The following is a 16,550-nucleotide window of genomic DNA, read 5'->3' as shown; positions in this document are numbered from 1 at the left end:
CAAATTTTATTCGTCAAGAAAATATATTTCTACATGATTCAATAATAAATTTTCATAATTAAGATTGAATATTTTGGTAGCTCCTTATATTTCTATATAGTCTACAAACGATTTGGTAACGATGTAGGATTGGAAAAACATAATGCTTTGTCTAATGACGGAGAAAGATAGCAAACCAATGTTCATCAGCTACTGACTTAATTACATTAATCCCTCTATAGTCTCTATTCTATTCAGGGATTCTTTAGGAAAAATGTACGGTGAACATCCAGTCGATCATTGGCGAACCTAATTTATGAGAATAGTTTTTATAGTATTTTCTAAAACACATTATGTATTGCTAATATTTTTAATAATCAATCTTGTCTAATTGTATTGCGACAGATAATGTTGTATGAATTATTTTTGTCTTTACAGATCCTGATTCCATCAAAAGAGAACAATGCAGCCACCATCAAATTGAAGGGAGATCTGGTCTGCAACGTCTGCTCGAAAGAATTCTCAAAACCGTCCACTCTCACCAGACATATGCGAATACATACAAAAGAACGACCTTTCAAATGTGATGTGAGTCTTAGTCATTTTATTATAACTACTATTCTTATCTAGTTAATTTATCACATTTCAATGGGATTTATGTAATTAATTTATTTAATGTATTATTTTTATTCCATAACATGTTTCCCTCAGTTGTATTCAAGTTCTAGGTTAAATTTTAAATGTATCTTCAATTTGTACTTTTAAATTAACTTGTTTATACAAAGCTATCATGTTTTTAATTGGCGTAATTTATTTATAGGCTAATCAATTTATTTTATTCCAATTATGTTTTATATACGGCTTTCTTTGTGTAGTTAGCTTGTGTATCTTTTAAATTTTAATTATTAAACACTGTAAAATTTAAAATCTTGGAAATAAACGCCTTTTGACTCTTTCAATGTACGAAATTCTATTTAAAGTAGAAATTTTGTAGAAAATTATCAACACACAAATGTGTGTACACCAATAATCATTGAACAAACATAAGCACGTTTCTTGTAAATTAGATAAGGAATCTATAAATTACTCATTCCTTAAGGTAGAACATGTTATTTTATTTTGTAATTTCCCCGTTGCTTTGTTTCAGGAATGTGGTAAGGATTTCAATCAGAAAAACGCGATGCAGATTCATCGAAAAAGTCATACTGGAGAGAGGCCGTACAAATGTCCCGAATGTGAAATCTCTCTGACTCAGAAGGGCAATTTGAAAACACATATGAGGAGGTCGCACCAGTTTTCTGCCCATACCACGGCACCCACTAAACAATCAAAAGTATGGCAATCAGTCTTTACATACTTCTATTATTTAAGGATGAAATTAATATTTATTTATAGTTTGAATAATAATTGATACTACACACAAGTATTACTTCTTCCAGACCAACAGGGCCATTCAATATCCGTCAATTTGGTTGAGCAACGTTGGGCCACCACGTTAAAGGTTATACCACCGCTTTAGAGGGAAATGTGAACCTTTTCGGATTTAAAAAAACTGAATATTATCTTAGGGACATGACGTCCATATCAGAGCGGGCCATTCAATATCCGACAATTTGGTTGAGCAATGTTGGGCCACCACGTTTAGGTTATACCACCGCTTTAGAGGGAATAGTGAACCTTTTCGGATTAAAAACTGAATATTATCTTATTAATACACACTCATATTCCGATGAATCTCATTGGTAGGGAGTAACGCACGTTCCAGTCTAATATGGGTAATATTTTTAATAATTTCTGGGAGTCCGGTCGGAACTCAGGAATAGTTTATTTTGAAATTGTGTGTATAACTACTATTCCAAATCATCCATAACTATACCCAACACTGTATAATACATGCTAATTCTTGCTTTAATATTATAATAATTATTATGTAAATGCAAGTATAGGCCCAACATTAAATTAGGCATGTTCAATGATGAACAAAAGTATTTCGAAAAATTGAATGCCAACAGAAAAATTTCTGGATAACAAATCTGAATTTGACTAATTTGGTGTGTGACAGATATGTTTTTTCCTGCGCGTAAAAAAAGAATTTATATTCTCAATTCTCCTCGTAAAACAGCTTATTTCTGAGGAGAAACTACTTTTTCGCTCGCTAACCATCTGAGCATGCGCAGTAGATTTTCTTTACGCTCGCTAATCATTCGCGCATGCGCAGTATAGTTTCTCTACGCTCGCTAATCAGCTGATGGTAAGCAGCTCGCCAAAAGTAGGTCAGATCTTAACCTAAAAAGTCGGTAATAAATTGTACCGGTTCTGCACTATGCAGAACATATATGATGGATATCAGTGAAGACGAATTATTATTAACTCCGCCGATATAAATAATTTAACAGGTTTGGGCAGTTGTAGAAAAAAATTTGTATGTAATTTGCGCGTAATGTTTCTTTATCGCTCTTGCAAAATTACACGCGACGTGAAGCGGAGCGTGATAACTGTTTTGCGCGAGCGATAAAGTCGCGCATTACGCTCTTAATACATAAATAGCTATTTATAATACCGTAACTCTGTTTTTTTTTTACAGGGATGGAGTTTTACAAATTGTGTCTTATTGTAGTATATAATATAACATAGGATTATTGAACATTATTATAATAATTCCATTTTTTCAGCAGGTGAAAAATGTTTTCAATTTGGAGTTTGATGTGATAGGTGATATATTTGAACCAGAAAACTCGGGCGTGCCAGTGACTTGATAGAAGGTGAGTGCAGCAGATCAACTTTTACGGTTTTTATCTGTACTTTTTTTTTTAATATTTGTCTCGAATTATCTTGGACTTATACTTATTCTCCAATGCACTGTCCTTAACTAAGCAGGAAATGCAATCTATTTTATTTTATCTATATATTTGTCATGAATTATAGTGCACCGGAATGTCTTGAGTCGGCTCTAGAAGCCGAGAGACGATTTAACAAACTTGCGCGTGTGAGAGTGGATCTTGGAGCAGCAAGACCGATTCACAGTTACTACCTAACATTTTTGTCATCGACTAAATTGAATACTGTTTGTATGTAATATGATGACGTGGCGAAGTTTGAACAGTAATGTCCAAGCACCCACAATTATTCGTGCTCAAACCAAAACACAGGTGTATAACAATAGAACTTATATGATTGAGAAGTTTGTATGGCATTTTATGTTTACAGTATTTGTCCTGATTGTTGTTCCCTATTATTTATGAATTGAAATGATTCAAAGATAGGCTACATTTTTATAAATTTTATATAAGTAATTAATATGATTTGAAATAATAATCTTTAATCCTTTTGTGAACTATTTTTAAAGACACTACAGTCTAATATTGTAAATCATATTAGTTACCATTGTAAATCATATTAGTTACCATTGTAAATCATATTAGTTACCATTGTAAATCATATTAGTTACCATTGTAACTCTGACACCAGACCTGACACTATACCTGAGCCAGCCAGGTCACACGATATTATTATTTTTTCCTACAGTTACGTTGAAAAGTGGTCATTGCTGCACTGATTACAGAACGCAAAGAATCACTTTTCCGCTCTAGTGCGGGAAAAATTTTTCTGCACTCCAGATTTGCAACATGGCAACGCAAAATACTTAGTAGGTTATATGGAGCAACAGTGCAGCAAAATCAAAATGAAGTTGGTAACAGTGACTGCTGTGGCTGCTATAGTGAGCAGAGGTGCAACCAAGCACAACGCGCTAATTATTAGTATTAGATATTATAACCAACGACAACGAGGACTTTAGGATTTTAGGATTAAGGTTTTTATCAATAATAAAATTACACAGAAAAACATTTGATGCATTTCAGGCAATTTTACCCATAATTACCCACTTTTCATATTCAATGGTAACTGTAGGAAAAACTTAATGTGAAATACGTGTACAAAGTTCCTCTGCTGCACTCAAGAAACTCGCCTACGGCTCGGGCGTAAACGTTTCTTTCGGTGCAGCAAACTGTCACTTTGCGCACTAGTTGCACAAATAACTATATTATACTGCAGTGTCGTTAAAAATAGTTCACAAAAGGATGATTACTTGCAGTTGGTCATGGATAATGAAATAGATGAGTAATAATCTTTAGTTTTGTAGATATGACAGACAGTAATCTTACATTTTGTAGACCTTGAAAATTATGGTAATGTAAAAATTTCATTTCACTTCAAATGTGCCAATATTTACATTATTGCCCAATTGAAAACTAGAATTGTTTTGAAATACTGCGAACTACACAATTAAGTTTGAAGTTTACAATTTATTGGTGTTCTCTTTACGATATCATTGATGTTCTAATACTCAATTCTTTTACAGGATTTCTACACCCATCTGTTCAGAAAAAGAAGCATCTTTCATTGCGTACGTCCAACATCACATAGTACATAATAAATAGATTATATTCATAGCAAATAAATAAATCAAATAGCAATAAATAAGTTTATATGGTTATAAGACAGCGAATTCGATATTTCGAACAGTGTTACATAAAAATAGTGATAAACCATAATTATGAGGAAAAATGTGATAATTTGTAAACTTATATGATTAAATCTTCAGTCATTATAATTTATAATCATTGCCTACTTGTATTAAAATATTTATTCAATTATTTGAACAATACATTCTTTTTTCACATAATTTTGTGATGTAATTGTATTAATAATTTACACTTGGTTTTCAGTTTTATTACTGTTAGTCTCATTGTCACAAAAATTTAAATTTATTGCGTTATTTTTCTACTAAATCTTTAGGGTTTGACTTCTATCAATAGAAATTTAAAATATTAGAAAATAGCTATATCATTTTATCAAGCAACTGCTCATTTGATGTAACATGATTAATCTAGAGACTGTTCTGGCTGAGCATCTGATTTTTGAATTGTCGATTGAGAATTATTTGCTCTTGCAATTTTCTCACTACTGAAGTGTTTTGTGATTTCAAGCCGTTGCACCACTTTGGTAATATTCTGTAGGCTCTTCCAATTTTCCGGCTTCTCTTCAACACATACGTTTTCTTTCGGATTGACTAGTAGAAATTAACACAGCACCCATGACCATGGTGCACAACTTTCCTTGGAAAAAACATTGAAAATAGACCAGCACTAACAGTCACGTCAACCAATAAATCAGCCAAACAATAATTCAAATTCAAATTATTTAATAATTATTTATAAAACACTCTATTTATTATTCAATTATTTATTTATTATAATTATTGTCTCCACCATAAAAGAAGTCTAAATTGAGTAGAAGTCTAATATTCAAGCTTCCAATGTTAAAGTTGCAAGATCGCAAGGTGCAATTATGTAATAGCGCTTTCAATTATGAAAGTACAAAGGCGCTTTTTATTCTATTGATAAATGAAATGAAATTGAGTTTACAATTTATATTTATCAATTAGATTGAATTATATAATTTTTTAATAAAATCTTTGACATTACATAAATATATTTTTACAAAGTTCTCTATTTATGAATCCAAACTTTACTTGGATTTGCAGGGATTATTAACTACAAATGCAAAATTCTTGTCGCTTGATTGCATCCAGAATTATTAAGTTTGACTTCATAAATAAAATGTTTTGTAAAAATATACTAATGTCAATGATATTAATATAACGATGATACAATTTATTTTATTAGAAAATAACTGGTTAAGGAGCAGTCGGTGAATATGATAATAGGTACTAAATTTTTTCGAAGCATGACGATCAATCGTATCCAGTCATATCAATTTTAACAACATTAAAACATGTAGTTTATCTACATAATATAAAAACATGTTGGTCATATTGATGTTTTAAATTGATTAAATATCTTATTACTCTTTTGTTTTTATTTAAATATATTCAAATTTTGAAATATTTATATTTTAAAAATACATTCTAGTTTTCCAAGTTGTAAATTTTCTTATCTAGAAAGCGTGTTAATTGTCGATTCGCTTTTTAAGAAATTAGCAACAAATAGCCAAAATTTGTTAAAATCTCAGTTTACAACTCTGATGTAAAATTGGCTTCAGACGCTCGTACAGTTGATGCCTGCTTCTTAGCCGAATACAAAGGAAGCTATGTTTTTAATTGTGTTTTAAAGCTATGTTTTTTATTTATGTTCATTTTTTTACAAGGGAGCTATGTTTTAATTGTGTTTTTAAAGCTATGTTTTTAATTTTTTTTTTTTTTAATTGTTATAACGTTGATATTATTCATAAGTGTTTTGAAATAATAATATCTTTAAAATAATTGTTGAAACTTTTCTGTCTTTTTATAATGAACATTACACATGTTCATTATTACATGTTCAATAAATGATTTAGCCTACCATAATAATGATAAATTGATCCTGGATTGAGATGTCATTAGAAAAAACTCTATTATTGTAAATAATGGATTATCTACTCCCACATTATGTTTCTTGTATTTAAAGTTGTGCATTATTTTTCAACTCTAACTAGTTGTGAATTATTGATACATTATTATTCGCATAGTTAATCTTTGATGACTTTGATTTTTTGTGAACGTTGTATGAAAGTATTTAATATTAAATAATTTTAGTAATTTATGTTCTAATTTAAATGTAATAGTTTCAATATTAATTCTATGAATTCTTATTTATTTTTATGTTTAGTTATTGTGATCAAAATCGTCGTGATTCATTATAATTATTACAATATTGTTTGCTTGTACTTTTAACAGATTTTTTAATAGAAAATACCATTTTATGCTTTTAGTTATGGACAGTAAGTGATATTTGATAAGTAGGTGTAGTTTACTCACTTGGTGGGTTCTCAACTAAGCAAAATATTTTGTACTTCTTATTCATAATAACATAATTTATAACTTATAGCTTCAGGCATTGTAAATAAACTATATTTGATCTTAACTTTTGTTACCTCACGAATCCATGGTTCATGTTCCTATTCTTGGTTTTTTCCTTCTTTGGAAGTCTTCTCTAGTTATCCTGTAAAATAGTCACAATTCCTGTAGAGTAAGGAATAAGTATTTTTTTAGGAAATTTGAGCTTAACAGCTTCAGTAGCCTATCTGATACATTTTACATATATTTAGTAACGCAAAGTATTTACAGTTTCTTAGCGGTTTGTAGTTTTCAATATTGACTTGTGTTGAAATGAATTGTTGGTTGTGGCGACGTTGCCAGATTTAAGCTAGCTTAACTCAATGAAGAGTAAGTAAAGTCAAACTGAAAGAGTAAAAATACAGGAACTGATAGGGGAGAATTCTACCGATTGGTGATTCCACTTCAAATGTATGTTACTTATGAGGTCATAGCCTGTCTGCGGATTAGTCTTTGGGCTTCAAAAATGAGTGGGCTAACCTCATCCTGAAGGTCGCTGACCAAGGGTTCAATGCTGGCGTCTATAACTGTAATAATTTTCATTTGTAGAATTTAACATGCAAAAATAGTAGCAAAAATCATACATTCATTTGAATGAGTGGACTTTACCAAGCAAGGAGTAGAGGTAGTTGCAAATATAATTTATTCTTCTCAATTAACTGAGAGATTTTTATCAGTTTTCCAGCGAAATAAAAACCGCTGAAATTATGTTCTAGACAATTGCGTGTTTTGATGTTCAGTGATCTGGCCACTTGAGCCTTGCTTTTCAATTAATTTGTACTTTCTTCAGTAAGAATACGGTACTGTTTTTCCATGCCAATGGCAGGTCATGTGCTCTTACATCTATGCACTCTGCCAATATCTGATCACTCTGATAATATAATTATTATAGAAAAGCAGTGCTATTAACTTTCTGATTAGCTGAAATTTATCGAAAATCTTCATCTTATATCTGATTGATCTCTTTAGAAGTACACATACATAAACTTTGAAGGCACTGTTAGTAAAGGAAAGGTGATGTCTGGCGGGGGAGTGAATTAGTTCGCGGAGTCATTCATATGCGAGATATCCTGTGAGAATGTAGAAACTATAGTATACGGCACAACGCCCACTTGTTTCAGTGTGTTTGTTCCCATCAAAATATGTCAAATTGTGGATTGCAAACCGGGAATGATTTGGATCTCCGAATTTTGCATATAGATTCTAAGAATATCATCAATCTCGTGCACCTCGAAGCCCAAATTTCAATTTTTCTTATAGATTTTTCAGAATTAATGTTCAAATTTCATTCATGGGACATGAATATATTATAATTGAAATGTTCGATAACATTTATGTTTATTGAAATTGACCGATCGAAGTGAGGTCTAAGATTCTAGTAGATGGTTTTGCATTTATCTTTATGTTTCAAATTTACGGCGAAACGCGGCAATCGATTTTCATGAAATTTGACAGGTATGGTTCTTTTTTGATTTTTGCGTCGACTTACAGTATATATGAGGATTTTTGAAATTTTGCATTTCAAGGATTACACAAAATGAAAAGGAGTCTCCTTCAAACGCCAATATTACCGTAAAAATCTGACTATAGAATTATTCATAACTAGTAGCTCTGTGAGCAGTAGACCTCACGCAGTTTTCTCATCCACAAGTATTTGGTGTCACCGGCTTCTCCAGTCATCTGTGTGTAATGCAAGCAATAAACAATCCACTTGGCAGCTAATTGATTGGGAATAATTTCAAGGAATCTAGAATACAATCTAGAATGTATTCTAGGTATAATTATTGGTTAATATTACATCAAAAAAGCTATGTCAGCTACCGTCTTTAGAAGGCATTGACAAGACAGTGGATCGGCAACATTGTATCCTATCTTTCACCACTACCATTATAACGTGGACCTCACGTGATTTCTGATATCCTCTCGACACAGCGAAGAGGAAATCCCTTCTTCTTTGTGCTCTCGATCAGCTGAGTCTTGCACATTTGAGATATAGCTCATATGAATGACACCCGATGACGGGAAGCTCCCAAAGTAAGTCGACGACAAACTGGATCGAAATTTATTTCACACTGACGACAAACTGGGCTAACGACAAATGCGGTCAGCGAGAAACTGAGTCACATTCCTAAAGAGAATCAGTTTGTCGTGTCATAAGGCAACAGATGTGGTCGATTTTCATTTCTGCACTACCCGACAAATGCAGTCAGCAACAGACTGGGTCACATTCCTGAGCAGATCCAGTTTGTCGTGTCATGAGGTGACAGTTGCGGTCGAAAAATGAACACTCTGTCGTCGACCCAGTTTTGACCGATACCTAGATGACAGATCAAGAATTGTAGGTTATGTTCATTTTTAGAGTTCAGGTGTTCAGGATATTATTGTAAGAAGCAAAGATTAAAAACGAAATTGTATCGTGTGTCAAGTATCTAATATTATAAGCATTTTGTAGTGAATTCCAATAAAGCAATTTAGTCAATTCCTAAAGCAATTTTCAATATATTAGTGTCTTATTTCGCCAACGTTGAGATCTTATTTTATTAAAAAGGTGATGTATCCTAATAAATAAATCTGCTATTATTTACAGGTCTAGCCTACCTGTTGATTGTTGATTACTGTATCTTCATCTATGGTTTCAAGTACGGAAGTACCTTAATTGTTTTTTTTTTTGTTCTTTTACTTTTTTGACGTGTCCCAGTGGGCTTCACTTAGTGATCCCTTTTATGGACCAATTTAAATAAATACTAAATACTAATAATATAAAAGCTTGGTAGGCCTATGAATCATTTTTTACTGTACACAATAAGTATTAGGCCTAATAGCAAATTAAGTTTGTATTATTTTGTTTGTAATAGCAAACTAAGTTTGCTATTAGGCCTAGTGGACTTACTAATTCTTAGCTTAAGTCTACGTAACTCAAGATTATATTTAATGCTGACGGTGCAATTCCTTAGCAATTACTCTAGCCGCACAGCTCGAGGAAGATTTATTGCGGCTGGAGCACACAATCTATAAATTCATTAAATTTAATGATTCATCAGATTTTTTATGTTGTATGGACGTTATAGCCGCAGATAAATTAGAAGTGTTGGTTATGCCTTTAGGTTATGTACTCCAGTCGCAAAGACTAGGCACGCGGCTCGAGTTGCTTAGCTAAGAAATTGTCGATCAGTCGCTAAGAAACTGCACCTTCACCGCTAACTTCATATTATATTTTATTATTTCAACATTTGTAAGTTTCAATTTATTTATCTATTCACATATGAGATTAGTTAGGTTGATTTTTAACGGATTTCAATTTAAAATTAGATCATAATTCATGAGAAACACGATTTCTAACAGAATGGTGAAGTCGTGGGCTCCAGAACCACCAGAAGAGAGAGATGATCAACTGCCAGTCGTATCTTCTGAACACTTGATCTTCCCTCAAAGCGAGGACGACAGTGATGACATGCAGTTCATCCCAGATGCACCAACTGGCTATACTCTCTTCCCCAACGCAGATATTGAAGATCACAGTAACGTAAGTAGACCTAGTTCTAGTGGTTTCATCTTATTTTTGCCGAGGGTGATGCCTATATTACAAGCCATGGGCTTGTGTGTAGCTATTGGAAGGTGAGACAATTGTGGATCCACAGTTTTAGGTGGATGCCAAACCACCGGGAAGCAGTTTGCATCTCTTAACACTATTTGTTAGAAGAACTGGCCTCAGACACTTAACCAATGAATAAATGGGACATCGATTATAATTATTATCACTTTGTGAAATAATATGCAGATACCTTCAAGGACAACCACTGCTTTATTCTGAAACACATGTTACTTCTCTATTTTATCAAAGTTGAGTCTATCTATTCCATAGGTGAATTGATGCTACTTCCAAATGGAATAGAATAAATTTTATTTAAAAAAAAACAGGATGTCACAATTTGAAATATAGGTCTGACAATATAATACCATAACAAAACAATGAATTAAAAACAACACTCAATCAATACAATACAGTACAAATACACAGCATATTCAATACAATATACGTATACGTTTGGGTCAAGAGGAAGAGGGAGCTTCTTCTTAGCCCACAACAACGCTTGTAATATTTTAAAGTGTTGAAAATAGAGACAATTATCCATCTAAACTATTCCTATTCATGGAACAGTAATTTTTTTCCTGTTAAGGAACAGTAATTCATAAATTCTAGGTATTGAAATATCCTACATTTATTTTCCTGTACATAAACTCTTTAACTGAGTAGAAGGGGTTACTCAAGAGGAACCTTTTTAAAATCTGTGTGTATCTCCTGCGATTTAGTCGCTTCACCTCAATAGGAAGCCTATTCATTAATTTAAACGCTAAATTTGAAGGACTTTGGTCAGTTTTATCATAGAGAAAAGATAGCATGAGAAGATATCCCATGGTATAGGGAGTTTAAGTTCGAAATGTCACTGTTAACTCAAGTCGATAGTCCTATTACTTCTTTTTCGTAAAGCTATGTGACGCTGGTAGTCTCTCATACTGTGCCGTTCTTACACTCTCACCCGGCCAAAACAGTCATAGATAGTAGTCGACAGTAATCGCCTTGAGTTAACAAAAAATCGTCTTGGAATTTAGATCATGGACAACCTATACCATGTCATAGACATTCTATATCTTCTTATGCTATCTTTTCTCTATGGTTTTATGCAGTCTGCTTCTGTTTACTGCAGTCTGATTGGATCTTGTATTATAATCCGAGTGACACGTGACATGAGCTCGGATAACCGCATTTCTACTCAATCATCATCTCAATCCATTCAAACTTTATTAATATATTTTGTTAGGATGGTTATATGGTACAATCTAGACTTGATGTATTTTTCAGGCTGATACTGACGATAGCGATGACAGCACAAGTGTTGGACATGCGCATGCGCCTGCTTCCTCAGAAATGACTCCACAGAGCGAAACAGACACTCATTCCCAGGCACTACCAGTGAGTTATCACCTGTCATCCGCAATAGAATAGTCATTTCGTATCATATTGTTTTTCCTACAAAGTAGTTGTTATCATGTTAAGGCTTACTAGCGATATTTTCGCTCCAATACTACCTATAGTTAGGTCCACGTCTTAATGGCAGTGGATAAAGATAGGAGATTAAACGTTGCCGATACTCTGTCTTGTCAATACCTTCTATAGACGGTAGCTGATACAGGTTTATTGATGTGATATTAACGGTTCATTCTTGTTTACAATAATCAATTATATTCTATTAAGCACGAAATTATATTTTTCAATAATCTTATAATAAATTTTCATAATTAAGATAAAATATGTTGTTAATTAATCCTTAATTCTACATTGTTGGTAGACGATCTGGCAACAGAGTAAAGTGAGAAAGAGATAGCGCTATCCGCTTTGTTGAATGATAGCCAAGGATAGCAATACCATTGCTAATCAAACACTGCCATTATAACGTGGACCTCACTATAGCGGTAGTCGATGCTACAAGGCTTCTAAATCGAATGGACCATTAAACCTATAGATGATTTAAGAAAATAGGACCCAGTTTCTGAGAAACTCAATTCCATCAAGTGGTGTACGCCAGTCAGGAGAGGGGGGACGGGCTAAGGGCAAATAAGGAGGTGGCTGCTGCCTTAAGAGCCCTCCTAACATCTGAAGTCTCGGCGTGGGTAAGAGTGGTCAAACCACAATTGACGAGGTGATAAGGACCAAGGAGCGATACCACCTCTGCAGGGGGTGGCAGTATATGAGCCGAGCGATACTGTTTCATTGAAAGCTCTGAAGTGCTAGGAGCTCTTAGAACAAAGGCTCCTTCCACTGAAGAGTGTGATTGGGTTCCACCCTAACATTTTTATGACAAAAGTCCTACACTTCGACTGATAACAGCAGTTATTGAGGTCAGCAGCCCAGATTGAATGTTAAAATTTGTCCCGCCTCAAAAACCTTTTTAATTGTAAACTGTTTGTAGTATATCTGTAACTGAGTGTTATTGCAGCACCTGAAACAAAGAAGAAAGCTTTAATTAGTGTTATATTTAGAATTATTTGCATGTATAGCGTTTAACGACAAATTATATATAGATTATTGTTCTAAGAGTGTTACTGATAATTGCCCAGCTGTGATACACATATTGTTATTAAAACTGATTGAGTCTGTCTGTGATATTGTTATATTGTCTTGTTCTGTAAGCATTGTATTGAATACTTATCTACTCTAAAATGAAGAAGAGGGACACGTTGTCTCCAGCATCTTGCCCAAAGGGTAGAAGAGAGTATAAGATCACATTGCCAGCAATTGCAGAATGTAGATTATGTAAGTCTTGATTTAGCAAAATCTATGCTTTAATTATATATTCGGTGTTGTAAGTTTAAGTGGAAATATTGAGTGGGGTCAGATCGAGATCATATATTCTCTGTCCTTACTAATAGCTAATATATCAGCTTTTATCTGTGCCCGCAACCTCAACTTAGGAATACATTTCCTACTACAGAGCAGAAGCAGCTGCAGTAATAATTTCACACAGTAGAGCTTAAAGTTCGAAATAATTCTGCCCTCGAAGTATTTTCTGAACAGCTTTTGGTCCTATCCTAGACCTTCAGAATTTATTAAAGGCACAGTCCCGCAAATTATATGCATCGACGTTTTTGCTTGACCTGTTTGATTTTATATACTGTTTTCAACACAGGTAGCCTAATAGTTTAAGGTCACCGAATCTAGTGTCTAGCAATCGCTACACTACACTACAACCTACACTTGCAAAAGAACATTATTCTCATACAATCAGTCATTGGACGAATCAAGGGTGTGCAAGAGTTTATGCCTCCTGCGACTTGGACGATTGTATTAAATCTTGTTCTTACTCACTCAATCTGGTGTTTTATAGTGTTCATTCATACACTTACAAATTTGAAGTTATAACACCGAGGACTCAGTATAAGATTTTTTTATTTATGTTTGACGTCTCCATCTGAGGCATTGCTCAAATATTGTCAGAGCCCCCCCCCCCCCCCAAGGAGCGTTACAATATCTAATGGACCATTAAATATTTCATCATTGTCCTTAGTTGTTGTTATTAATCATTTTGTGAATATGGTATTATTCCTCGTTGTGAAGATTAACTGGACAATTAAGATTACATATGAAGCATCAACAAAGTATGACTTACAATACATCATTTTAAAGGTCTTGGAACAAGCTACAACTTTCATTTAGACAAGCTACAATGTTGTTTATTTTTTAGACAAGCAGCAGTGGTAACGAAGAGGTATGCAGACTGTTCAACGCTCCGCGACCGGCGACAATGACCGAGCTGGTCATCGACTGCGAGCAAGTGAGAGAGGCAATGGCCACTGTCACCCTTCCCCCCTCCGCATTCCCACCCTGGGCGGTGGGCGTGTCCGACTCTGAACTCACCAATCACATACAGCGATTACTCAACAAAGCCACGCCCACCGAACCGTCAACTGCTGTCCGCAATAGTGAATAATCATTGTAAATTGAATAATAATAATTTCTCTGATTGCCTATGAATTGCAACCAGAGGAGTTTATTGACAAAACATGTACATAATTATTATAATATACATACAAAAGTTGATAATAATAAACTAGTCCTAATCATGATACCCCACTATAATAAAATCACTTCGCTTATATGGGCTACTTGATTCAAATAAAAAACCGGTACCCTTTTATTAAAAACTTGAAAAAATAGTACTAAAAGTTTTTATATTGATCCCACTATAATAATATGTGTCAGGGTGATCATGATATTCTTTTCTGAAACATGTATAAAATATTTAGTAATTTTATCTATAAATGTTAGTTATTTATTAAAGGTAGAATATAATACTTATTATATAAGTATATTATAAAAAGATGACAGTAGTTTATCCTATATCCTATTTACAATGAGCTCCTTTACGGAGTGATCCGTGGTCTAGTAGATAGATTCCTTCGTAGCAACCTAGAGAGATCTCGGTTCAAACCCACTCAGAGCAAAACGTTTTTGATCAGGTCACTCCCGTGTTATCGGATGGACACGTTAAACTGTCGGTCCCGGCTGAAGTATGACAATCGTAAGGCCCATTGACGGCTCAAATGATAATATATTCAGGCGAGGTGGAACTTCCGTCAGGAACTCCCCGCTAATAAAAGCCATACGAATATTATTATTATAATGATCTCCTCGGTCTGGTAGGTACCAGTATCATATAACCAGTTTCGTACTGTTCTTTTAAATCTAGTTATATTTATTTCGTCCTTTGCGATCTGCAGGATTTTATTGTAAATTCTAGGACCTGAATATTGTACAGATCTCTGTCCAAAAGCTGTGTTCATTCTTGGAACATGATGAAAATTCAGATTTCTAATTCTGGTGTTGTGGCTATGGGAAATTAAATCAGTAAAATTTGTATTCTTCTTAATATAAATTACTAAAACTAATACATACAACTGTCTGACGCTGAGAACGTTACTCTCGATGAACAATTTACTTGGTTAGAAAACACGTAAACGGTTGGTTTTGTTTGTCATAACCTTAAGAATACGTTTCTGTGCTTTTAAAATTGAATATATTAAGTTGTGATTTGCTGCACCCCAAACTAACAGTCCATATCTTAAAAGTGACTCTACAAGTGAGAAATATACTATTTTATCATATCTTTACTAATTATATGACGAAGTTGTCAGAACTTATAAATTTATAAATGAGCTTTCTTATTTTCTTAGTTGTGTACGATATATGCTCATCCCATTACAATCATGGAAGAAAGAAGACCTCCTTTGACTGGTCTTCTTTCGTCCATGATTACAATCGATCATCTACAATTATACCTAGATATTTAACATTATCAGAGCGCTTAATGAGAGGACAATCACAGTAAATATTATTGTAACTGAATAATTTATGTATCTTTTCTGGTACTCTGTGGCCACTAACGGTAGGACATGCATGATGAACATGCTAATACATGCATGTATTGTCATCAGCGAGAGGCTTCAAAGATAAAATAGACAACCAATAACAATAAATTAATCATTGGAAATTTACAAATTTAAATTATGCAGAATTAATTTAACATCGAAACGAGCAGCGAAGAAAAATAAACAACAAAATATCGGAGATACAAAAACCTAACCTCAAATCATTTTGCTCATAGCTTTTCGCTGTGATGACACAACAATGTTTGACGAAATGCATGATAAACATGTGTATAATGACATGCAATAAATGAGACGTTTCGCTACGATACAGGGTGAGTTATTTACTGAAACATAAAATCGTTCCTCCACACACAGATCAGAGAAATCACTCATCTTCAAATGCTTATAACTGAAGAATAGGAGTGAATTTCGCCAATGTGATGACATATTATTGTTGTTCCTCTCGTCAAGTATTATTATTCATGAGAGTTTGAGCAATTTTAATTTTAGCAAAAATTCATGGATTTCATGAAAAATGTAAATCTCCTTGATATTCGGGCTATGGATAGAGGTTGATCAGTAGCGTAAATAGCACCCCCGCAGTCTCGCCGTGCGGGGGGCGCAATAAAACCATAGAGTACTGTAAGCCATAACTTATTTATTGGTTGGATACGGTAGTAAGTAAAAATCATTACACTAGGGTTGGGATTTGAATAGAACAGTAGCCTAATGTATAAAAGACAAGCAACTT

The 16,550-nt window shown here is 33.6% G+C and overlaps 2 protein-coding genes across 2 annotated transcripts in view; both read left to right on the top strand.

Moving 5' to 3' along the window:
- LOC111044922 (zinc finger protein 236) overlaps positions 1-6,902 on the top strand; it is a 57,168-nt gene extending 50,266 nt beyond the window's left edge. Inside the window, 4 exon segments of the mRNA XM_039436604.1 lie at positions 418-567; positions 1,127-1,312; positions 2,652-2,741; positions 4,340-6,902. Of these exon segments, the coding sequence (XP_039292538.1) occupies positions 418-567; positions 1,127-1,312; positions 2,652-2,735 (420 nt within the window). The 3' untranslated portion in view covers positions 2,736-2,741; positions 4,340-6,902.
- A 2,294-nt stretch (positions 6,903-9,196) lies between these two features.
- LOC111044913 lies at positions 9,197-15,961 on the top strand. The gene is made up of 4 exons (XM_022330178.2): positions 9,197-9,422; positions 10,217-10,397; positions 11,736-11,846; positions 14,116-15,961. Exons 2-4 carry the CDS (start codon positions 10,218-10,220, stop codon positions 14,359-14,361), a joined length of 537 nt encoding a protein of 178 aa, XP_022185870.2. The 5' UTR covers positions 9,197-9,422; position 10,217; the 3' UTR covers positions 14,362-15,961.
- The last annotated feature ends 589 nt before the right edge of the window (positions 15,962-16,550 follow it).

Source organism: Nilaparvata lugens, chromosome 10 (assembly GCF_014356525.2).
Source record: "Nilaparvata lugens isolate BPH chromosome 10, ASM1435652v1, whole genome shotgun sequence".
Classification (NCBI taxonomy): domain Eukaryota; kingdom Metazoa; phylum Arthropoda; class Insecta; order Hemiptera; family Delphacidae; genus Nilaparvata; species Nilaparvata lugens.
The sequence above is the reverse complement of the archived record's forward strand: the minus strand, read 5'-3'. Positions and strand labels throughout refer to the sequence as shown.